Below are 24,740 nucleotides of genomic sequence, written 5' to 3'. Positions count from 1 at the left end.
ACTTACTCCTACATTGAGGGCAGCAACTTCTTTCTGACCTGGACTAGGCACCATGGCCTCACACTTGGAGGTGCTGATTTTCATTCCCGTTGCTTCACATTCAGCTGTGAACTGCTTCAGTGCGAGCTGGAGGCCACCACCTGATGAAGCAAACAGAACCACGTTATCTGCAAAAAGCAGAGGTGAGTTTCTGAAATCACCAAAGTTGAAGCCTTCTGCTGCTTTACTACGCCGAGAAATTCTGTCCATAAAAATGAACTGAATTGGTGACAAAGGCCAGCTCTGGCAGAGTCCAACACACACTGGGAAGGAGTCCAACTTATTGCCTGCCAAGCTCTTCCAACGGTTGTATAAGTACTGAATAGCTCTTAACAACAGGCTACACACCCCGTACTCCCCAAGCACCTCCCAAACACTCTGATGCATGCAGGTCTTATGTCCAAAAAACATACGAAGTGGTCAGACAAACTCCCATGCACCCTCAAATATCCCCAAGAGCATGAGGAGTTGGTCCAGAATCACTTCTGGCAAACTGGAAAAAATCAAGTCTTTTTCCATGGTTTTTGCTTAAGCCACTGCCTGATCTGCATTCTGCTTGGTCTGCTGGTACCAGTCGAGTGCCACAGGCTAACCAGGCCAACCCGATAGGGCTCCTTCTTCAGGCTAATGACACCAACCACCTTGCAGCCACAGCTCAGTTCAGCAGCCTCAGCAATGGAGGACACAGATAGACTGAATACAGCCCATTCAGACCTCATGTCCCCAGTCTCCCTCAGAATGCTGTCAAAGCTCTGCAGCAGGTGGAAGTTGAAGATTTAGCAGACCAGAGCTTCTGCTAGGTATTCCCAGTGCACCATCATTATACGTTTAGGTGTGCAGGGTTTGTCTAGCGTTATCCCCCATCCACCTGATCCAACTCACCACCAGGTGTTGATCAGTTGACAGCTCATTGCATTGAGGTTAGACCGATTATATCTAGCTGGTATCTCTCAATCTCACACACTAGCTCAGGTTCCTTCCCCACCAGAGAGGTGATGTTCCATGTCCCAATTGCCAGGCTCGGTAGCCATGGATCACCAGGGTCTCTGCCGTGGCCACCACCAGGCACACAATTCATCAGACCGCTACAGCACCTCCTGCAGGTGGCCCCATGTCCCTTCCCCAGGTGTGCCTGGCCGTGCTACATGGGCTATCCCAGCCACCAAGTGCTTTCCCTTCGGCACCTTCCTCAGGCCTGGCTCCAGGCGTGGCCCCTCTAGCTCTATCCCGGGCAGGAAGAACTGTTCCCTTGATCATGTACACATAAGAGTCTTTTGAATCACTCTTTGTCTGGTCACTCACCCAGGACCGATTTGCTATGGGTAACCCTACCAAGGAGCAAAAGCCCCCCAACAACATAGCCCCTGGGATCTCTGGGACACACAAACTCCTCCACCACTATAAGACAGCGCTTCACAGAGGGGTAAAACAAATTGAAACATACAAAACATAATAAATCTGCATGTCACTCTTCTTTCACACAAAACTATTCCTGTGAGCACCCGCTTTCTCCAGTCAAAGAAATAGTAAGGTCTGGAGCATGGAACTCCAGTCAGTCTGAGCTGCTGGAGCTTTCCAGCAGGGCTTCATTCACTGTTTTCTGGAAAAAGCTGCAGATAGAAAACCTCCATCATACTAAAAACTTAAAAGAGTCTGTGAAATGCTTTCACTGGCTCTGAACATAACCCACTACTCTGTTACCGTGGTTACTCATCAGGTGAAAAGAGAACCACACAGAAAAATCTCACTTTGAGATTGACACAGATTGCTAAATCATTAATCTGGCATCACAGTTACAGCGCTCTGTTGTCATGTGTTTTATTTATCCTATCATTTACGTTGTTTTGTTGTTTATTCTGTTGTTTATGTAAAGATGCAGTAGCTGATCAGACAAAGCCTCAGGACGTCTCCATGCTGAAAATCTTTAAGAAGGTCAGCTACACATTACTTAACTGATCAAGAAACAATCTATAATCAATATTAACTGTAGTTTGTTCTTTAAAGGGAATGTCTGACCTCTGACCTTTGGCCCTCAGATCTGGATCTTGGCCCTGTCAGTCTGTTTTACCTTCACTGTAACCATTGGCACATTTCCCGCCGTCACTGCCGACACCAAATCCACGCTCAGTGACGGAGGTTCCTGGGGTCGGTCAATACCTCGTTTTCTGTTGAAATGACGGCTAATGTTAACCTTTCTTCTTCTGTGGTGTTTTGTTCCATGTTTATCTGCGTGAATTTGCCCCCCGTTTCCTTTTCCTTGTTCTACTGATACACGCAAACATTCAAATAATTGTTTGATTTACAGACCAGTACTTCATTCCTGTCAGCTGCTTCCTGCTCTTTAACCTGTGTGACTGGGGTGGGCGGAGCTTAACAGCCATCTTGATGTGGGTGAGTTTGAGTTCTGTCATCAAGCAATTCAGCTATAAACAGCAAGCCTCCAATAGGTCCTCCGGCTTCACATTGACAGTCTTCTCCCTCCCATGATTTCATCTGGGTGACCGTGGTTCAGCGGGTTGGGAACCTCATCTTATAACTGGAGGGTTGCCGGTTTGATCCCCAGCTCTGTCTGTCCTGGTCATTGTTTCCTTGGGCAAAACACTTCACCCTACTGCCTACTAGTGTTGGCCAGAGGGTCCGATGGCAGCCTCGCTTCTGTCAGTCTGCCCCAGGGCAGCTGTGGCTACACCCCTAGCCTGGTTTCAATCATATCTCCTTGACCGCTCCCAGTTTATTCAACTGAAATCATTCTGCTCTCGTCTTTTCCCGGTCCCTTCTGGTGCACCCCAAGGTTCAGTCTTAGGCCCTCTTCTCTTCAAAATATACATCCTCCCTCTAGGTACCATTTTCTGCAAATTTGATCTTCACTTTCACTGTTTTGCTGATGACACCCAGTTATATCTCTCCTGCAGACCTGATTCCTCCCTCCCACCTTCTTCCCTTACAGCAGACCTTCCCAAAGTGTGGGGCCCGCCCCCTAGGGGAGGCGCAGAGCCATTGCAGGGGGGGGCGCGGTATGAAAAGGGGGGGGAAAGAAAACACTTGGACACTGCTAGCATGGGGCGCCCACACAAACGCAAAGCAGGAGATGAAGCATCGCTGAATATGTTTCCAAACCAACTTCATTCTAAGCCAAAGACTAGAAAATATGGTGAAGCAAATCTTCCCTATGGCTTCACCTGCACAAGTGCCGAGGTAGGTCTCCCTGCAGGATTGGTTTTCCCTGTGTCTGGAGCAGCGCTGGGCTGTTTAAATTACGGACAAACAGGATCCCACATTCTTGAGTTTTAGTTCACAAACACTTCTTATAATGACTAACTATTCCTGACATTTTGGAGATGTTAGCTCTTTATACAGTAAAGTTACAGCAGGATACAAATAAATGAATATTATTACACAGGAAATAAAAAACAACTACACGTAAAATAATCACATCGTGACGCCTCTGCCTTTTTAAATGGAGGGACAGTAACTGCGTGTGTATGTAAGCCTGTAAAAACTGACTCTGACTCACTCACTGTCGATAACTCCACAGTTTTCCCTTCTCCTCAGGTTAAGAGCCTTGGTGTCATCCTAGACAGTTCACTTTCCTATAAATCTCACATCAATAATCTCACCCGTTCTGCCTACTTCCATCTACGTAACATTAACAGATTGCTTCCTTCTCTTTCCACCCAGTCTACGTCCATAAAGGGTCTCATAAAGTGCTATATAAATGCAATCTATTATCTGGTTCTTTATTTGTAGACCTCGAAAATTATACAGACCGTTATACTGGTATTAAGATGCAAGACAAATTTTATTGCAAATTTAGTTTTAATATTTATATTGTTAAATGATCAAAAGGCTATTAGTGCAGCAAAAACAAAGTATTTCTCTAAGATCGTGTCTGATAACAGTCACAGACTTCGTATTAATCACTAACTTAGTTCTTAATCCCCCTACTGCTGCTCCCCACATAGCATCAAAAGCAACATGTGAAAACTTATTGAAATTCTTTATTAACGGGATCACAGATATCAGGTCTCATATTATCCTTCCGACCCATCTGTTTATATGCCAACTTGGTTGCTTGTGACCACTTTGAGCCTGTTGTCAGTGGTTGCAGTGTGGGTGAGGAAAGGAGGACCCAAACGCTGGACTCACAGGTGAAGGCTGGTGTTTATTGCTGACCGAAATGAACGAACAGAACTGAAGCAGGAAATGGCTCGCTGGCTGGCTGAAGGAACTACCAGCGACAACATCAATGACACGACGGTGAACGAGTGGAAACAGAAGACTTCCCCACCCGAGGAACTGAAACAGGTGCAGAGAAAAGCCATCGTTCCCTCGAAGCTGGACAGGAAACTGCAGGATCTAGGACTGAGCAGCTCCCTCTGCAACTGGATCCTTAGCTTCCTGTCTGACAGACGCCAAGTGGTCAGACTGGGCAGCATCACCTCATCCCCCATCACACTGAACACTGGTGCTCCACAGGGGTGTGTACTGAGCCCTCTCCTCTACACCTACAACTGCACAGCCACTAACAACTCCAACATCATTGTGAAGTTTGCGGACGACACTACAGTGGTGGGTCTTATCACCAACGGTGATGAGACGGCTTACAGGGAGGAGGTCAGCGCCCTGACCCACTGGTGCCAAGACAACCATCTCACCCTCAACGTCGCAAAGACAAAGGAGTTGATAGTGGACTTCCGGAGGTGCAGAGAAGTACACACCCCCATCACCATCAACGGCGCTGCTGTGGAGAGAGTGAGCAGCTTCCACTTCCTTGGTGTACATCTGGCTGAGGATCTTACGTGGTCAGTACACACAAACAAAACAGTGAAGAAGGCGCAGCAGCGCCTCTTCTTTCTCAGGAGACTGAAAAGATTCGGCATGAGCCCCCGCATCCTCAGGACCTTCTATCACTGTGCCATTGAGAGCATCCTCACTGGATGCATCACCACCTGGTATGGCAACAGCACCGCCTACAACTGCAAAGCTCTCCAGCGAGTAGTGCGGTGCTCTGAACGGATAATTGGAGGTGAGCTTCCCTCCCTCCAAGACATCTACAGGAAGCGGTGCCTGAGGAAAGCGGGGAGGATCATCAAGGACTCCAGTCACCCCAGCCATAAACTGTTCAGACTACTTCCATCAGGAAGGAGGTTCTGCAGCATCCGGTCCCGTACCAGCAGACTGAGAGACAGCTTCTTCCACCAGGCCATCAGACTGCTGAACACTTCATAGACACCTCAGCTTCACTACTGGAACTTTAACATTATGCACTCCATACTGTACAGTAATGCCACTGTTTTGCACATGTCTCAACTCTGTATATTTTTTATATATTTATTTTATTTTTACTCTATTTAATTTGTAAAATATGTGTATATACACACACACACACGTAGAAAAACATATTTAGTATACACATCCAGTAATGCATATCAGAATCAGAATGGGTTTATTGCCAGATGTTGAGGTTTACAACATTAGGAAATTGCTGCGGTGCTTCAGTGCAGACAATAAGAATTAAAGTGCTATGTAGAAAGAAAGATATGTGCATGAGATATACATGAGATATATACATGAGAATAAGAATTAAGAGTGCTACGTAGAAAGATATATACATGAGTGCAGGTGGTGATCAGTGCCAAACATGAAATGATGCAGTGACACAGCGTAGGGTCATGTGTTAGTGGCGGGGACAGTCATGTGGTTATTGTTCATGTGTCCAACAGCAGAGGGGAAGAAACTGTTCTTGTGGCGAGAGGTTCTGGTGCGAATGGACCGGAGCCTCCTGCCTGAGGGGAGCAGGTCAAACAGACTGTGTCCAGGGTGAGAAGGGTCAGCTGAGATCCGAGCTGCACGCCGCAGTGTCCTGGAGGTGTACAGGTCCTGCAGAGATGGGAGTCTGCAGCCAATCACCTTCTCAGCAGAGCGCACAACACGCTGCAGTCTCTGTTTGTCCCTGATAGTGGCTCCAGCGTACCACACGGTGATGGAGGAGGTGAGGATGGACTCGATGATTGCAGTGTAGAATTGCATCATCGTCCGTGTTGGCAGGTTGAATTTCTTCAGCTGCCTCAGGAAGTACATCCTCTGCTGGGCTTTCTTGATGACGGAGGTGATGGTGGGCTCCCACTTCAGGTCCTGGGTGATGGTGGTACCCAGGAAGCGGAATGAGTCCACAGAGGTGATGGGGGTGTCAGTCAGGATGATGGGGGGGAGTGGGGCTGTGTGCTTCCTGAAGTCCACAATAATCTCCACTGTCTTCTGGGCATTCAGCACCAGGTTGTTGTGGCTGCACCAAGACACCAGACGTTCAACCTCCCTCCTGTAGGCAGACTCGTCCCCGTCCGAGATGAGCCCAATGACGGTGGTGTCATCTGCGAACTTGATTAGCTTGACAGACTGGTGGGTGGAGGTGCAGCAGTTGGTGTACAGGGAGAAGAGCAGAGGAGAAAGAACACAGCCCTGAGGGGAGCCGGTGCTGATGGTCCGGGAGTCCGAGACATTCTTTCCCAGCCTCACGTGCTGCTTCCTGTCCGTCAGGAAGTCAGTGATCCACCGGCAGATGGGATCAGGCACATTCATCTGGGAAAGCTTGCCTCGGAGATGGTCTGGAAGGATGGTGTTGAAGGCAGAGCTGAAGTCCACAAACAGGATCCTGGCGTAGGTTCCTGGGGAGTCCAGATGCTGCAGGATGAAGTGTAGGGCCATGTTGATGGCGTCGTCTACAGACCTGTTGGCTCTATATGCAAACTGCAAGGGGTCCAGGAGGGGGGCCGTGAGGGTCTTGAGATGGGAGAGAGCTAGGCGCTCAAATGACTTCATGACCACAGATGTCAGAGCCACGGGTCTGTAGTCATTTAGTCCAGTGATCCTAGGTTTCTTGGGGACAGGGATTATGGTAGAGGACTTGAAGCAGGCAGGCACATGACATGCCTGCAGTGAGGAGTTGAATATGCCAGAAAACACTGGGGCCAGCTCGTTTGCACAGTGTCTGAGGGTGGCAGGAGACACACCGTCTGGGCCGGGAGCTTTCCGAGCATTCAGGTTCTTAAACTGCTTCCTCACATCTGCTTCATGAATATGAAGAGTTGTGGTCGGAGGAGGTGGTGTGAAATCCTCTTTTGTGTGGGGTGAGGAGGGGGGTGTTGCAGGTGAACAGTTTGAAGGTGGTGATGGCTCTATGGAGGGGGGAGAGGTGGGGGAATGAGTGTCCAAAGTGCCTCTATTGTTGGGGTCGTTGGAGGTGTGAAGGCTGCCTGATGGCTCGTCAAAACGGCAGTAGAAGTCGTTAAGGGTGTTGGCTAAGAGCAAGTCATCAGTGGAGTGGGGGGTTTTAGGCTTGTAGTTTGTAATATTCCTAAAACCTTTCCACACAGAGGCCGAGTCATTCTCTGAGATCTGCTGCTGCATCTTCTCAGAGTGCTGATGTTTGGCAATGTCCACTTCTTTAGTGAACCTGTACTTGGCCTCTCTGTAGCAGTCCCTGTCTCCGCTTCTGAACGCCTTTCTCTTTTCCAGCCACAGCTTTTTGAGTTTAGGAGTAAACCAGGGTTTGTCATTGTTATAACTCACCCTGGTGCATGATGGCACAATGCTGTCCTCACAGAAGTGGATATAGGAGGTGACAGTGTCCGTAAACTCATCCAAGCTGTTAGAAGCAGCCTTCATTGTGTCCCAGTCTGTGGTCTCCAAACACGTGCGAAGCTCCTCCACAGCCTCGTTGCTCCACAGTTTTTTGGTCCTCACGACAGGTTTGGAGAGCTTCAGCCTCTGTCTGTACGTGGGGATCAGGTGGATCATGACGTGGTCAGAAAGTCCGAGTGAAGCGCGCGGCACCGCGCGATAGGCCCCGCTGATCGTGCTGTAGCAGTGGTCCAATGTCCTCTCCTCTCTGGTCGGGCATTTAATACACTGCTTGTATTTCGGAAGCTCATGGCTCAGATTGGCTTTGTTAAAGTCCCCAAGAGCAATGATGAGAGAGTCCGGGAATGTCCGCTCCATGTGCAGTATCTGCTCTGCGAGTGCGCACTGAGCTGCCTGCGCATCTGCGTCTGGCGGGATGTAAACAGCGGCCAGGATGAATGAAGCAAACTCCCGCGGAGAATAAAACGGTTTGCAGTGAATAAAAAGATATTCCAGAGAGGGAGAGCAGTGCTGAGCAATCACTGTTACATCTGTGCACCAGCCACTATTGATGTAGAAGCAGACACCTCCACCTTTGGTTTTACCGGAGAGAGCGGCCTGCCGGTCCGCGCGCAGCAGATGAAAGCCCTCCAGCTTGAGCGCGCAGTCCGGGATGTCCTCACTGAGCCACGACTCCGTAAAACATAAGACACAGGAGGAGGCAAAGTCTCTGTTCATGCTTCTCATCAGGGCCAGTTCGTCTATCTTATTCCAGAGTGAGCGTACATTAGAAAGGAAGATCCCAGGAAGAGCAGTTCGCAGTCCGCGTCTCCTCAAACGCACGAGTGCGCCGGCTCGCTTCCCTCTCTTTCGACGTCTCACTTTCCTGATCAGAGTCAGCAGTAAATCTGCCGCAGATGCGACAAATATTGGAAATAAATCCACAGGCGTTGTAGTCCTGCAGTTAAGGAGCTCTTCTCTGGTGTACGAGTATCCAGAGGAGTGCCCAGACACAGAAGAAATGCACAAAAACAAGACAAAAGTAACGCACTGAAGCACCAGGGCATCCATACGCGGCGCCATCTTGGTTAAAATTTATATACTATTATATATTGTACATATATTTATTAGTCTCAGATTTAGCCATTCTAATATTTTTCTTGTTTTACATTATTGTATTTTTGCACAACTCTGTTGCTTGTGAAGCTTGCACACAAGAATTTCACTCACATGTGCTGTACCAATGTACCTGCACATGTGATGTGACAATAAAAGTGATTTGATTTGATTTGATTTAAAATAGTTTAGTAATTTAGGGTAAATTTGTAGTTTATCATTAACAGGAACACAGTGGAAAGAAACTATATCATTCGGATTGTCAACATTGGAAGGAATTACTTCCTCTTCTGCCTTTCATAGTCATGTGCAAAATACAGCTGTATAACTGTGTCCAGCCCCTGGCGTGCGCACTCACAACAATGGCTGAGTGTAATTGGAGTTATGTGCAGATGTATTTTACCTCCACAAACAGCCGAGATGTGGTTTGCAATACATGTGGAAAGACAGTGAGGTGTTGTGGCAACACCACTAACCTCGTGAAACACCTCACAGTAAATCAGATCACAGAATATGACGAGCTTATGTTGAGGCGAACTGAAGAGGAGGACAGGGACAGGTGCTGCTAGGGCGAGACAGACGTCTCTCACTGAATCCTTTAGTGCTGCAGGCAGGCAACATGTTCAAATAGGCACAACTTCAGATTCTTTATTTCTATATGATGAATTCTGCATTATTAAGTGATAAGAACAAGTAATATGATGTCCTGTAATCATGATGACGCTATATTTTGAGATACAATAAATAAAGTAAGTTTTTGTACAAAGTATCGGTATCGGATCAGTATCGTCGATACCACCCTGAATACTTGGAATCGGATCAGAAAGGAAATCAGTGGTATCGCACATCACTAGGACCCAAACGCTGGACTCACTGGTAGGTGAAGGCTGGTGTTTATTGCTGACCGAAATGAACGAACAGAACTGAAGCAGGAAATGGCTGGCTGGCTGGCTGAAGGAACTGAACATACAACAACCTAACAGCGACAACATCAATGACACGACGGTGAACGAGTGGAAACAGAAGACTTAAATACACAGACTGATGAGGATGCTAATGAGAGACCGGTGGGTACACAGCTGAACATAATCTGGCTAACGACACATGAGACGAGCTGACAGGAAAAACAGGAAGTGAGAACAACATGTGGCAAAATAAACTGAACATGACAAAACTGAGAACACTGGGTCAATGACGCAGGAAACCTGACACCTGTGTCCTTTTCATTACTGAGTGAAGCAGTCAACCACCTGAAACCCACAGATGTACTCTGGATATTGTTCCATCTCGTTTACTGAAAGATGTTTTTGACATCTGTGGGTATGTGTTTGCTGTCAATAGCAGTCTTCAGTCTGGGTGTGTCCCTGCTGACTTCAAACATGCTGTGGTGGAACCTATGCTTAGGGTTAGGGTTTTAAATGACCTTTTAACTTTTACTGACTTGGGAGATTCTGCCATTTTAATACCAGTAATAATAGTACACAATGTACACAGTGGGTCATGGACGCTGCAACCTCATCCCGCCTCAGAGCCGCTGTCTCCATCGGGTGGGAAGTAAGTATGGGAGGAGGCGTTGGATCGGGGGGAAGGGAGGGAGGGTGGTGAGTGCGTATCAGTATCAGTGTGCATGTGTGCATGTCGGGATGTGTGTCCTGAGTTCAGCCTGAGAAAGTGTCCTTTCGCCTGTTAGGCAAAGATCAACAGTGCGCAGCCTACGCAGGTGACCTTGAGGAATAGGGCAGAGAGTCTGTTCATTCTCGTGTCTCTTGGAAGAATATTGTTGTTCCTCTTGGCGTCAACCTTCAAGCAGTTGGTGCCGTCGGGGGTGGGGGTATAGCCGCATGAGAGATGTTAGTATGTGGTCTAGGGAGAACAAACTGCATCGATTTTTCAGTCATTCTAATGTCCATCACTGGTCTCCAGGTGTATCTCTCTTTTAAGAGCCATGAGCTCCTCTAAACGAATGTTTCCCAGATGAAATCTGGGAAACATTCGTTTAGAGAACAAGAGCAAGAATGAGATGCTCTCTCAGATTTAAAGTCAGACGAGACGAGACAAGGACATAGAAGCATAGAAGGGAAGCTAAGGGAGGGAGAGGGTGGAAGACGCATCCAACTCCTCCGAGAGCCAAGAGGAGGAGTAACAGAATAGTTTGAGCCTAAACATGTCATGGTCCTGGGTCATTTTGGCCCAGCGTTTTGTGTTTCCTTGAAGTTCATTTTTGTGCTTTGTGTTTATTCTGATTTTGTATTGGTTTAGGGTTGAACCTGTAGTTTGGTGTGTGTATTCAGCCCTACCTGTGTCTGTCCTTGGTGCTCTGTTCATGTCCCCGTGTTGTGTTGTAAATCAGTCTGTGTGTTCCTGCTTTACTTTGAAGGCTCATGTTCTGGATTTCCTATTCTATTTTGAAGGTCTGTGTCTGTTGTCATTGTGTTCAGCTTGTGTCCTCCAGTCATCATGTGTATTAGGTTCAGCTGTTCTTCCCTCCTGTGTGTGATTACCTGATTACCTTGTGTGTGTATATTTAGTGGGTGTCGGTCTGTGTTCATTGTCGGCTCGTCTGCGTTCTATGGTGTTCCTGTCTCTGCGTCTCTCTGCCCCGCACCCCTTTTGTATGGTCTCAGGTTTGTCATTTAGTTCTCCCAGTTTAGGTTTCTTCAGTTGTTTTGTCATGCCTCACTGCCTGTTTCTGCCATTGTCACTTTGTAAATAAACATCACTCGTATCATCAGTCACTGCTGAATTTTGGGTCCTCCCTTTCCTCCACACCACACGGCTCACTCCGCCAGCCGTGACAAAACAGTTAAAAGTCAAAGCTTTAACAGAATCAGTAAAATAGCTATTAAATCTTGTTTCCACTATACTTGATTCTTTAATCAGATTTGCTCACATATATAACATGTGATGATCAGTTACATTGGAATTCCTTATTAAGATCTTTAAATGATGCTACATTTCTTTAGTGTTTCCTTTGCTAATAACATCAGTTACCACATTATTTCTCAGTGTAATAAACAAACACCTGTCATGTTGTGCTTGTTACATGTTTCCCTGACCTCAGAACAGTCTCTGCCTGTCATGATCCTGGGTCCTTTTGACCCAGCGTTTTGTGTTTTCTCTTCGCGATTTTGGTTCTGTTCTTCCTCTGGTTAGTGTTTACTCTGTTCTGCCTGTGTGTTCCTGTATCTAGTCCGCGTTTCTTAGTTTGTGTCCTTTCTTGTGTAAGTTCCTGTTTTATTGTGAAGGTCTGTGTCTTATGTGAGTGTTTTCAGTTTGCCTCCCTAGTCTCGTCATGTTAATTACTCCCAGCTGTGTTCCCACCTGTATGTAAGCTCCCTGTGTTCTCTGAGTGTATTTAAGTTGTGTCTTCTGTCATAGTAGTTGCTGGTTCGTCTGTGTTGTTTCCCCTCGGTCTCCCTGTATGTATTTCCCCGGACCTCCCTGCACCGTCATTCTTGGTTTGTGTTGTTAGTTTACCCAGTTTAGGTTTCAGTTTCATGTTCCTAGCGCCTTTGTTGTTTGCATTTTTGTTGTTAATAAACACTCACCTGCACCAGAGCTGCCGCCTTTTGGTCCTATATATATTCCACACGGCTTGCCCCTGCAAACCGTGACAGAACGAACCAGCCACCATGGACCCAGCGGCAGTAAATCCGTCCGAGGAGCTCCAGGACGACATCACATACAATGTGGAGATCCTTCTCAGCCTATGGCTGGAACATCCCCCGGAAGAGCTTCGCCGCGCAGCAGAAGACCGGCTGCAACGGCTCTTTTCCGGCCTGCCATGGCTATTGGACTCGCTTCCTCCGACCATGCAGGCTTTTCTCCGGCTCACACCGCACCTTCTCTCAGCCACTCCTGCCTCGCTGCCCGACTCGCCGGATGTGATCTTGCCCGGCCCGTCGGAGCCGTCTGCGGGGAGGAGACGCCGATCGCGCCGCAAGCGCGCCACCCCACAGCTGGACGTTCGGACTTCTAATTCGCCGGCTGTGGTGAGTGAGGACTGTTTTCCATTTGCGGACTGTATGACTGTTCATTCAGGGGCGATGTTCTGTGCGGCAGATGACTTTGTGAACAGCATATCACCTCCCCCCGCAGCCACTCTCAGCCCAGTTAGCTCCCGCGCAGCCACTCTCAGCCCAATTAGCTCCTCCGTCTCCAGTGCCACCCTCAGCTCAGTCTCCAGTGCCACCCTCAGCTCAGTCTCCAGTGCCACCCTCAGCTCAGTCTCCAGTGCCACCCTCAGCTCAGTCTCCTGTGCCACCCTCAGCTCAGTCTCCTGTGCCGCCCTCAGTTCAGTCTCCTGTGCCGCCCTCAGTTCAGTCTCCTGTGCCGCCCTCAGTTCAGTCTCCTGTGCCGCCTGTAGCGCAGGCCCCAGTAGCTCCAGTGCCGCCTGTAGCGCAGGCCCCAGTAGCTCCAGTGCCGCCTGTAGCGCAGGCCCCAGTAGCTCCAGTGCCGCCTGTAGCGCAGGCCCCAGTAGCTCTGGCTCCAGTATCATCGGCTTCACTCATTCACTCCGTGCAGGGAGAAAGTTTAATTTCACCTCAAGGTGCTTTTCCTGGTTCAGCCGCCATTGGCACTGTTTGCCGCTCCAGGGCTTCCCCAGAGGCTAGGTCCCAGTCCTCAGCTGATTCTGGACCCCTGGAGTTTAAGCAGCCACCTGGGAAGTGCCCCGTGTCAGTGCTGTCTGAGCAGGGCCAGTGCTCAGCACAGCACCCATTTCCTTCATGTCTGCCAGTGGGCTCCATGCCTGCGGGCTTTGTGATGGCTTCTGCTGGAGGGTCCAAGGGGCCCGTCCAGCCTTCGTCTCGTGTCTCCGCTGGAGGATCCGAGGGACCGCTCCAGCCTTCGTCTCGTGTCTCCGCTGGAGGGTCCGATGGACCGCTCCGGTCTTTGTTTCCTGTTTCCACTGGAGGGTCCAAGGGACCGCTCCGGCCTTTGTCTCCTGTTTCTGCTGGGGGGCCCGAGGAGCCCGTCCAGCAGCCTTCCTCGTCAGCTGGTGGTTCCGAAGAACCACACCAGCCTCATGCCTCGTCGGCTGGAGGGTCCGAGGGGCCCGTTCAACCTCCTGTCTCCGCTGGAGGGCCCGAGGAGCCTGTCCAGCCGCCACCTGCGGCCGCTTCGGCGTCGCCTGGTCCAGCTTCATCAGAGTCTTCATCCTCGTCTGGTCCGGCCTCATCAGAGTCTTCATCCTCGTCTGGTCCGGCCTCATCAGAGTCTTCATCCACGCCTGGTCCAGCTGCATCCGCCTGTGCTTCCGCTACGCCTGGTCCAGCTGCCTCTGCCTGTGCTTCCGTTACGCCTGGTCCAGCTGCCTCTGCCTGTGCTTCCGTTACGCCTGGTCCAGCTGCCTCTGCCTGTGCTTCTGTTACGCCTGGTCCAGCCTGTGCTTCTGTTACGCCTGGTCCTGCCTCTGCTTCAGCGTCGCCTGGTCCTGTGCCCTCCAAGCCTCGGCCGGTGCGCCTGACACTTGGGCGCCGCCGCTGCCTTCCGCGCGGCCAGCCCCCTGATCGCCGTCGCCTGAGTGGCCGCCGCTGCCTTCCGCACGGCCGGCCCCCGGACCGCCGTCGCCTGAGTGGCCGCCGCTGCCTTCCGCACGGCCGGCCCCCGGACCGCCATCGCCTGAGTGGCCGCCGCTGCCTCCCGCACGACCGGCCCCCGGACCACCATCGCCTGAGTGGCCGCCGTTGCCTTCCGCACGGCCGGCCCCCGGACCGCCATCGCCTGAGTGGCCACCGTTGCCGTCCGCACGGCCGGCCTCCCGAACTGTATCCACGTCGCCGCCGTTGCCGTCCGCACGGCCGGCCTCCCGAACTGTATCCACGTCGCCGCCGTTGCCGTCCGCACGGTCGGCCCCCCGAACTGTTTTGGACTCCTGTGCTGTCGGCCCCCTGAACTCTTCTGTTTTGGACTCTGTTTTTTTTTTTTTTTCCTGTGTTTTGGTGTGCTTCGTTTCTTTTGGTTTTGGGCTCGTTTTTTGTTTTTGTCTTTTGGCCTTCTGGTGCTCCGGTTTTGTTTTGCTTCGAGCCCTCCTTCCTGGGTCCCCCGCCGCCCGCCCTGGTCGGGTTGTTTTCTGTTTTTTCTGGCTGTTTTGTTTCTTGTTGGGCTGTCTGGAGCCAGCCTTTGAGGGGGGGGTACTGTCATGATCCTGGGTCCTTTTGACCCAGCGTTTTGTGTTTTCTCTTCGCGATTTTGGTTCTGTTCTTCCTCTGGTTAGTGTTTACTCTGTTCTGCCCGTGTGTTCCTGTATCTAGTCCGCGTTTCTTAGTTTGTGTCCTTTCTTGTGTAAGTTCCTGTTTTATTGTGAAGGTCTGTGTCTTATGTGAGTGTTTTCAGTTTGCCTCCCTAGTCTCGTCATGTTAATTACTCCCAGCTGTGTTCCCACCTGTATGTAATCTCCCTGTGTTCTCTGAGTGTATTTAAGTTGTGTCTTCTGTCATAGTAGTTGCTGGTTCGTCTGTGTTGTTTCCCCTCGGTCTCCCTGTATGTATTTCCCCGGACCTCCCTGCACCGTCATTCTTGGTTTGTGTTGTTAGTTTACCCAGTTTAGGTTTCAGTTTCATGTTCCTAGCGCCTTTGTTGTTTGCATTTTTGTTGTTAATAAACACTCACCTGCACCAGAGCTGCCGCCTTTTGGTCCTATATATATTCCACACGGCTTGCCCCTGCAAACCGTGACACTGCCCATATTTACATAGTTGGTCCTTTGTTAACCCGTTGAAACTCAAAGTCATGTGTTACCATTTTCAAGTCTTCCCTTTTTACTTTATGATTCCAGTCTATATTCAAATAATGTCATTATTGGTACCAGTCTTTAATGAGAGTATTCAGTTTATCATAAAGCACTTTGTTGTAGATGGTGCTATATATTCCAGTTAAACTGAAAGACGTGAGCTGATAGTATTCTTTTTTTTCCAGCCAGGAAAAGACAGTGTGATACTTCCTGCATCCATCGGGTGTCGCCTGGTCTTCATCCCTCTCTTCATGCTGTGCAATGTTCACCCTCGTGCCCACCTGCCAGTCGTTTTCTATCACGACTGCTTCTTTATCCTCTTCATGATCCTCTTTGCCTTCAGTAACGGGTACCTGGCAAGCCTCTGCATGTGTTATGGTCCAAGGTAAGAAACCTGCACACAGCAAACACCCCATCATGTTAATGTTAGCCTTGATTTTCTCTGTGGAGCTCATTTTAAGTATTAAGTATATTACAGTTGAGTCCAACACAGCTTCCTGTGCACCCACTAGCAGCAAGAGTGGTCCAGTGCTTTATGACCATAATATCCTATTAGAGCAATTAGAGCACGCTGTAGGTATTACAGGTACTGTGCTGCAGTGGTTTGTATCATATCTATCTAATAGACTCCAGTTTGTGCATGTAAATGGAGAGTCCTCTTCACACACTGAGGTTAATTATGGAGTTCCACAGGGTTCAGTGCTAGGACCAATTCTGTTTACATTATCCTCCTAAGACCCGAACTCATTAATGGCATGCATTCTTAATTTCTCTTTGCTATTTGGGCTGATTGCAACCTGATGAATATAAAAACAAAGAATTATCTTTTTACCTGATGTAGTTTCTGAGCAGAGGATATCAGGCCCTTGTAGAGCAAAATCTAGTATTTTGATCTAGACAACTCAAAATGGGATTTCCAAATATGTAGACGCCAGGTCCTCGGTGGTTAAACATGCTTCCCTTAGGCAGTATGATCAGAAGACATAGCATAGCATACATTAACAGTTCATGCATTTATGGAGTGTTTATAACAAGGTGCAAATTACTGGATACGTTCAGAAACAGGAAGGTCAGACTACACCTACAACAGAGCCCACACAGCTTTGAAGCAGATTTTTGGCCAGATGAAACAAAGATGGAGGGGCAACAGAATGATGAGAGAAGCATTAAAAGCTTTCCAGAGAGCTGTTTTCATCTCAGCAGTCACTTATTATTCAGCACCTCCCAGAACAGCGTTGTTCTCTGTACTTCATACACGTATACATGTGTATATGTGCCTGCTGCAGAGTGTAAATGCTCCTTTGTCCTCTCTCAGAATTTATTATTGGAGCTTCTAAAACAATTTTATAAAGTTCACATGTTCACAGAGATTATCCGAATCTGAACACCGGCTGGTCTTGTAAGGTTCCTTTGCCATCCTTCATCCATTACAGACTATAAATGGTACATTTTACTCCCTGGCTATTCAAAAAAAGTTTTCCCCTCCACACTGTATCCTCGTAAAATGTCCCATAATCAACAACAGCTGATTTTAAAGTTAACTGCAGTACAGAGTGCCTGCCTGCACCTTTGTTTCTCTTCAAAACCAAAATCTGAACCAAAAACGTTCCTAAATTAATCTTTTTACTGCTTATTGATATTTTTATAGTAAACTTAAGTTATATTTCAACATTTATAGTCTAACAAACTTCTTTTTTAAGTTATAATTAAATCAGAATCAGAATCAGAATCAGAATACTTTATTGATCCCTGGGGGAAATTATTTTTTGTTACAGTGCTCCATTTTAAACCAACATTAAGACAAGACAGACAATACGCTAACTAAGAATAGTACAATATATACATATATATACATACATACATAAGTCACTTATAAATAAATATTTGGAAAAGAAACATGTGTAGTTGTAGCAGCAAACAGTGTGTTAAGTGGATGCGTTGTACAGGGAGATGGCCACAGGCAGGAATGATTTCCTGTGTCGTTCAGTGGTGCTTTTCGGTAATCTCAGTCTCTCACTGAACGAGCTCCTGTGACTGACCAACATGTCATGGAGTGGGTGGGAGGTGTTATCCAACATTGTCTTTATCTTGGACAGCATCCGCCTCTCCGACACCACCTTGAGGGAGTCCAGCTCCATCCCCACAACATTGCTGGCCTTACGGATCAGTTTATTAAGTCTGTTGGCATCTGCGACCCTCAGCCTGCTCCCCCAGCATGCAACAGCATAGAGGATCGCACTGGCCACCACAGACTCATAGAAAATCCTCAGCATTTTCTGGCAGATGTTGAAGGACCTCAGTCGCCTCAAAAAATAGAGACGACTCTGGCCCTTCCTGTAAAGTGCTGTGGTGTTTTTAGCCCAGTCCAGTTTATTGTCAATGTGTACTCCAAGGTATTTATAGTCCTCCACAATGTCAACACTGACCCCCTGGATTGAAACAGGGGTCAAGTGTTTCCTGGTCTTCCTGAAGTCCACGATCAGTTCCTTGGTCTTTGCCACGTTGAGCTGCAGATGATTCTGCTCACACCACGTGACAAAGGAGTCGACCACAGCCCGGGACTCTGTCTCATCATCCCTGCTGATGCATCCAACCACCGCAGAGTCATCAGAAAACTTCTGAAGATGGCAGGTCTCTGTGCAGTGGCTGAAGTCTGTGGTGTAGAGGGTGAAGAGGAAGGGGGAGAGGACAGTCCCCTGTGGTGCCCCTGTGTTGCTAATCACCTTGTCAGACACACACTGTGGGAGACGTACATATTGTGGTCTTCCTGTCAGGTAATCAACAATCCAGGACACCAGAGAAGCATCCACCTGCATCGCTGCTAACTTATCACCCAGGAGGGTCGGCCTGATGGTGTTGAAAGCACTGGAAAAGTCAAAAAACATGACCCTCACAGTGCTCGCCGGCTGGTCCAGATGGGTGTAGACACGATTGAGCAGGTAGATGATGGCGTCCTCAGTTCCGAGACGAGGCTGATAAGCGAACTGAAGGGGATCCAGATGTGGTCTTACTATGGGTCGCAGCTGGTCCAGGATGAGCCTTTCCAGGGTCTTCATGATGTGGGAGGTCAGTGCCACGGGCCTGTAATCCTGGGGGCCACTGGGACGAGGCGTCTTTGGTACAGGGACGAGGCATGATGTCTTCCACATCACCGGGACCCTCTGCAGACTCAGACTCAGCATAAACAGTTTATGAAAGACTCCACACAGCTGGGGGGCACAGGCCTTGAGGACGAGGGGACTCACTCCGTCTGGTCCAGCAGACTTGCCTGAGTGAAGTCTCCTCATTTGCATCTCAACCTGGTATTGAGTGAAGGTGATGGGTGGGGGAGGGGTGTCAGGAATCTCACAGGAGGCAACATGTGAAGAGAGAGGCTGGCACAGTGGTGTGGCTCTGGATTCCAGGCTGACTGCAGGTGAGGTTGTGGGGGTGGGAGCAGACACTGTGGTGTCGAATCTATTGAAAAACAGATTCAACTCGTCGGCTCTATTCTCACCTCCCTCAGCTCCCCTGCTGTTGGTTGGCCTGAATCCAGTGATGGTCTTCATGCCCCTCCACACCTCTCTCATGCTGTTCTGCTGGAGTTTCCACTCCAGCTTCCTCCTGTAATTGTCCTTAGCCTCTCTGATCTTGTCCTTTAGTAACACCTGGACCTTCCTCACCTCCTCTTTGTTGCCCCCTCTGAAAGCCCTCTTCTTGTTGTTGAGGAGGGCTTTGATGTCCTTAGTCACCCACGGCTTGTTATTTGGGTAACAATGAACAGTCTGAGCTGGAACAATGGAGTCGGTGCAGAAAGTTATGTAGTCTGTGATACACTCAGTAAGCCCATTGATGTCCTCGGCGTGAGGCTCACAGAGTGTTTCCCAGTCGGTCACCTCGAAACAGCCCTGTAGTTCCGCTATTGCCTCCTCTGACCACCTCCTAACAGTCCTGGTGGTCACAGGTTCCCTCCTCACAATTGGCACATAGCGGGGGGTGAGGTGAATCAGGTTATGATCTGACCTACCAAGTGGGGGGAGGGAGGAGGAGCTGTATGCATCCTTGACGTTAGCATACAGTAAGTCTAAAGTTTTCTCTCCCCTGGTGGGACAGTCCACATATTGTTTGAATGTTGGTAGTGTATTGTCCAGTGATACATGGTTGAAGTCACCCGAGATCACAATAAAGGCACTCGGGTGCTGAGTCTGTAGCCGAGCTATGGCAGAGTGGATAGTGTCACATGCAGCTGTGGGGTTAGCAGAGGGGGGAACATAAACAGCCACCAAGATGACGTGAGAGAATTCCCTGGGTAAATAATACGGCCTGAGTCCAACAGCACACAGTTCAGTGTCCGGGCAACAAATCCTTTCTTTGATTGTTATGTTGGCAGGGTTACACCACTGGTTGTTAACTAAAACAGCAAGCCCACCTCCTTTACGCTTACCGCTAGCGATGCTGTCCCTGTCCGCCCGAACAGTGTGGAAGCCTTCCACGGAAGCATTCTCATCGGGAATGACCTGGTGCAGCCATGATTCGGTGAAACACATCAGGCTACACTCTCGGTATTCCCTCTGACTCCGTACCAGTGCTGAGAGCTCGTCGATTTTACTTGCCAACGATCGCACATTTCCCATCACGATTGAAGGAAATTGCCGTCCCGGGTTTCCTCCGTGGCGTGAGCGATAAGCAGAGTTCTGTCCTTTCCTTCTAAGATTCCTAATTATTTAAAGTAACACTCAGGTATGCCGTTCAGCTGGGTTAGTTACAGCGCCGGGAGCAGCTTGGGAGAACAAGGAAACACAGACTGCTTCAGGTTGCCTTCCCAAATCAACTCAAAGGTTTATTTGATACACAGCAGTTTATATAGAGGAAAAAAAGGTTCGTGTGTCAGCTTTCCCAGTTCAAACCGGTACAGACTAAATAAGGAAACGTCTTCCTGCCTTCTGAGCAAAGTATCCCTTGTGTAGTTTATCAGTTCAGCTATAATTTATGATCATCCCAGCAAAATACACTCCTAGACATAAAATACAGAGTTCTTTCATTAGTGAATTCTGAAACAAACCACCTGGCCTTTAACGAGCCTTTTTCTAAGAGATAAGGAAGGGAGGATGGGAGTAAGGAAGTGGTCTCATCTCTGTGGTGTTTTCGACCTTGGGGTACCAGCCTGTGAGTCTTACACATTAATTCTTGGGTCACAGAGAAAGAGAAAAACAACTATTAGATGGGCCTTATTGAGTAACAGTTTTCACTACAAAGCAATATCCTGTAAATGCTACCATGGTATCAAAATATCACAACAACGATAGACGGCAGACACGGTTTAAACCTCCTCCTCGCTTCGAGCCTCCGCTGTCTCACCGTCACCTTTTTTCTTCTCTTCTGTCCTTGACCTCTGCATCCCCGATGTGTTTTCCTCCAAATTTCAGCTGGTACTTCTGCGGGCACTTCTGCGGGCCTGGCCAGCGAGCCGGCCGGCATCAGGGCGATCAGCTGATCTCTGGAGTAAACAGTCCGTGCGTGTAGGAGATGTGCCGCGGTCCCGTTCCATGATAAAAGTAACAGTTCCACGGCCACCAGAAGAACAAAAACTCTCTCAATCCACATGATTGAGTAAGAGATAGAAAACGGAGGAAAATACAAGTCAGAAAAAAAAAAGAATACGTAAGAAAAAAGAGCTAAACTAAGAGAAAAGCAGGAGCGACTGTAACAGGCTGCACGCTGGTTGGCGCATGCGCACTTAATGCGCACTTAATGCGCACTTAAAATAACATAAAATAATACTAAGTATATTTTTAGTAATGCAAGACTAAAATTTCACAGGCATTTAATATTTATTTCATATTTCAAGCAGCACGGTCTCTTTGGCACAGTCCCCGCCTCTTGCCCTGTGGTAGCTGGGATAAGCCCCGCCCCTAGATTTGTGGGAATCTTAAAAATAATATAGATTATTCATTTCTATTTGTATTTTTTTCTGTAATTTTACCAGTTAGGGTTATAAAAGATACACCATCTGGGAAATTACCTTCTGCCCATTTACCAATACAGATGTTGTATGCTCATAAAGAAAATACATTTCAGACTGTTTTTGTAATTTTATTGATATTTCAAACAACAAGAGTATTCTTGTATTTAAAAATTAAATTTAAATTACTTTTTTTCCCATTATTGAACAGACACTGAAATTAAAAACAGTGTTAAAATCAATCTTTAAATGTAAAATTATGTTAATTTTTCTAATTATTTTATGGTTTCTGAAAACGGGGCCTTTGTCTAAAACTAGCTGCGATGTAAAACATACAGACTTAAAAGTTGAAAAGCGTTGTGGGTCCACTCAGGATTAGGGAGGAGGTGCCGTGAGTAGTGACGTGGAGAATACAAGCAATAGAAATGATATTCCTCTGAAGGTGTCTGGGCTCAGCCTCAGAGATGGGGTGAGAGCTGCACCTCCATAAGGAGAGTCAGCTGAGGAGTCCCTATGGGAGGAGACGCCGAGGCAGACCTCAGACACGCTGAAGAGACAGTACCTCTCAGCTGGTTTGGAAACATCTCGGATTCAATTCAGTTTATCTATACAGCGCCAAATCACACAGTCGCCTCAAGGTGCTTTACATTGTAAGGTAGACCCGACAATAAAAGATACAGAGAAAAACCCAACAATCATATGACCCCCTATGAGCAGCACTTTGGCGACAGTGGGAAGGAAAAACTCCCTTTTAACAGGAAGAAACCTCCGGCAGAACCAGGCTCAGGGAGGGGCGGGGCCATCTGCTGTGATTGGTTGGGGTGAGAGAAGGAAGACAGGATAAAGACATGCTGTGGATGCAGAGAGGTCGATTAACACATAGTGAGTGAAGAAGAAACACCCAGTGCATCATGGGAATCCCCGGCAGCCTACGTCTATTGCAGCATAACTAAGGGAGGATTCAGGGTCACCTGGTCCAGCCCTAACTATATGCTTTAGCAAAAAGGAAAGTTTGAAGCCTAATCTTGAAAGTAGAGATAGTGTCTGTCTCCTGAATCCAAACTGGAAGCTGGTTCCACAGAAGAGGGGCCTGAAAACTGAAGGCTCTGCCTCCCATTCTACTTTTAAATACTCGAGGAACAACAAGTAGGCCTGCAGAGCGAGAGTGAAGTGCTCTAATAGGGTGATATGGTACTACAAGGTCATTAACTTTGGTGGCTGTGGCTCAGGAGGTAGAGCAGGTCACCTACTGAGGTTGGTGGTTTGATCCCTGGCTCCTCCAGTCTGCATGCCAAGTGTCCTTGGGCAAGATACTAACCCCAAGTTGCCTTCAGATGCATCCATCGGAGTGTGAATGTGTGTAAATGTCGTTAGAAAAGCACTCAGTTTAGAGTCAGTGCTTGTGAGAATGGGTGTGATTGAGTGAATGTGGTATGTTGTATACAGTGCTTTGAGTACTATGGGAGAGTAGAAAAGTGCTATATAAGAATCAGTCCATTTACCATTAAGATAAGATGGGGCCTGATTATTTAAGACCTTGTATGTGAGGAGCAGGATTTTGGATTCTGGATTTAACAGGAAGCCAATGAAGGTGAAATCTGCTCTCTTTCTAGTCCCTGTCAGGACTCTTGCTGCAGCATTTTCCTGTCTTGCACAGTATTCCAGTCTTGCTCCCCACTTTGTGACCTTTAACACATTTTATGACTGAAAAGTGGCCTCTTTAATATACTAGCCTACATAAAAAATAGAAACAGAAAATAGGCACTAAGAATATATATTTTACCTTAACAATTTTTGATTAACTGAAGGCTTTTCAGGGAGTTTTTAGGACTTCCTGATAATAATTAATTACAGTACTCCAATATATAATATAATATAATATAATATAATATAATATAATATAATATAATATAATATGTCAATATTCTGGTTTTTAACAGGAACGTTCTTCCTCATGAAGCAGAAACAGCTGGAGCCATCATGGCGTTCTTCCTCTCTCTGGGTTTGGCGTTAGGAGCTGCTCTCTCCTTTCTCATTAGAATACTGGTTTAACTGGAAATGTCGTCTTTCTCTTGGACTAACTGTGAAACTATCAGTGAACTCTTTTGTGCAGTTCTGGTCTGAGTGGCAGAAAAGCTTCAGTCAGACTGAAACTCCACAGCTCTTCAACTTTGTCTTAATTATTTTCTCTTTTGTCCTGATGGAGGTGCTGCAGGATTACTTTCAGTATTTATTTCTTAAACATGAATCTGTACAATGAATATTCTTTGTATGTATTCATTAGAGACATTAAAAAAAGTTTAACAGGTTAAAAGATCTTTGATATTCACATTGATCGTCTTCATAGAGTCCTCAGAGCGTCACCATCTGTGATTTCCAGATAAATTATTTGACTAAACTCCAGATTTAAGAGTTTTATTGAAAGAAATGTGGTGACTTGATTAGAATTAAAGTTTAAAGGGTTCACATCCTGACATACATTATGAGAAATGACTTGAGTTACACGTTTGGTAAGCAATGAAATGACATTGAAGTAATACTACTAATATTACAATAATAAAAGTTAAGCAGTATAAACTGCACAGTAATAATTTGACAGTATTAAATTGAAGCACTGAGTTAGTGAAGTTATTGATGAAGTCTGATCTTCATCTCTGTTCATCTCATGTTAATATTTGTCAAGAGATATTGTAATATCAATATTGTAATGAGAAAAAAACTGTGTATTTAACGTGGATCCAAATAAATTAAAACTGCAGTGTGTGACGTTTTTATCAAATCGTCTTCATGCATGCTCGATCATCCAGGTTTACAACCTTTGAAAGCCGCCCGCAGAACGAACAGTGGGCTATTTCACTTTATTTATTTTCAGCTCAATGAAAGACAGACAAGTGAAGAAAATTCCCACGTTTATTAACGTCCTCTGAAGGCATCAGCCGGGCTGGCTGTAAAGAATCCGAGCATCACTTAAACGCATCGCCAGCCTGGCTGAGCTGAAGCGTCCGACCAGACACAGCTGAGAGTTTAACGAGACCGAACCAAGACCAGGACCCGCACAAGAGGTCCGTGTCGTCCGTGTCAGTGTGACTGGACCGGGAAACAAACCGGAACCGACTGACACGACGTCCGGGTCTGATCCGAGAGTCAGAACCCTGGAAGAGCCCTGGATCCTCGGTCCTCGAGAAGGTAAAATTTCCCTCTCCGAAACAAAGTACTGCTGAGCAGTGAGGTAACGAAGTACTGCTGAGCAGTGAGGTGATTTATAAAGTACAGAAGTAGAGAAGTTGAAAA

The 24,740-nt window shown here is 47.5% G+C and overlaps 2 protein-coding genes across 4 annotated transcripts in view; both read left to right on the top strand.

The window, feature by feature from the left end:
* The window catches only part of LOC146631387 (equilibrative nucleoside transporter 1-like), a 46,722-nt gene extending 22,878 nt beyond the window's left edge, over positions 1-23,844 (top strand). For both annotated transcript variants that reach the window (XM_085355356.1, XM_085355355.1), the window contains exons 9-13: positions 1,913-1,971; positions 2,076-2,184; positions 2,345-2,430; positions 15,694-15,893; positions 23,390-23,844. In XM_085355356.1, coding sequence (XP_085211482.1) covers positions 1,913-1,971; positions 2,076-2,184; positions 2,345-2,430; positions 15,694-15,893; positions 23,390-23,501 — 566 coding nt within the window. In that variant the 3' untranslated portion in view covers positions 23,502-23,844. The remainder of the gene's footprint in view (positions 1-1,912; positions 1,972-2,075; positions 2,185-2,344; positions 2,431-15,693; positions 15,894-23,389) is intronic.
* A 567-nt stretch (positions 23,845-24,411) lies between these two features.
* LOC146631386 (signal-induced proliferation-associated 1-like protein 2) overlaps positions 24,412-24,740 on the top strand; it is a 42,662-nt gene continuing 42,333 nt past the window's right edge. For both annotated transcript variants that reach the window (XM_085355352.1, XM_085355351.1), the window contains exon 1: positions 24,412-24,635. The gene's annotated coding sequence lies outside the window, so the exon portion shown is untranslated. The remainder of the gene's footprint in view (positions 24,636-24,740) is intronic.

This window comes from Diplotaxodon limnothrissa, linkage group LG6, assembly GCF_057381915.1.
Source record: "Diplotaxodon limnothrissa isolate DT_005_m linkage group LG6, D_limnothrissa_male_GT1.1, whole genome shotgun sequence".
Classification (NCBI taxonomy): domain Eukaryota; kingdom Metazoa; phylum Chordata; class Actinopteri; order Cichliformes; family Cichlidae; genus Diplotaxodon; species Diplotaxodon limnothrissa.
Note: the sequence above shows the minus strand (reverse complement) of the source record. Positions and strands in the feature narration are given on the sequence as shown.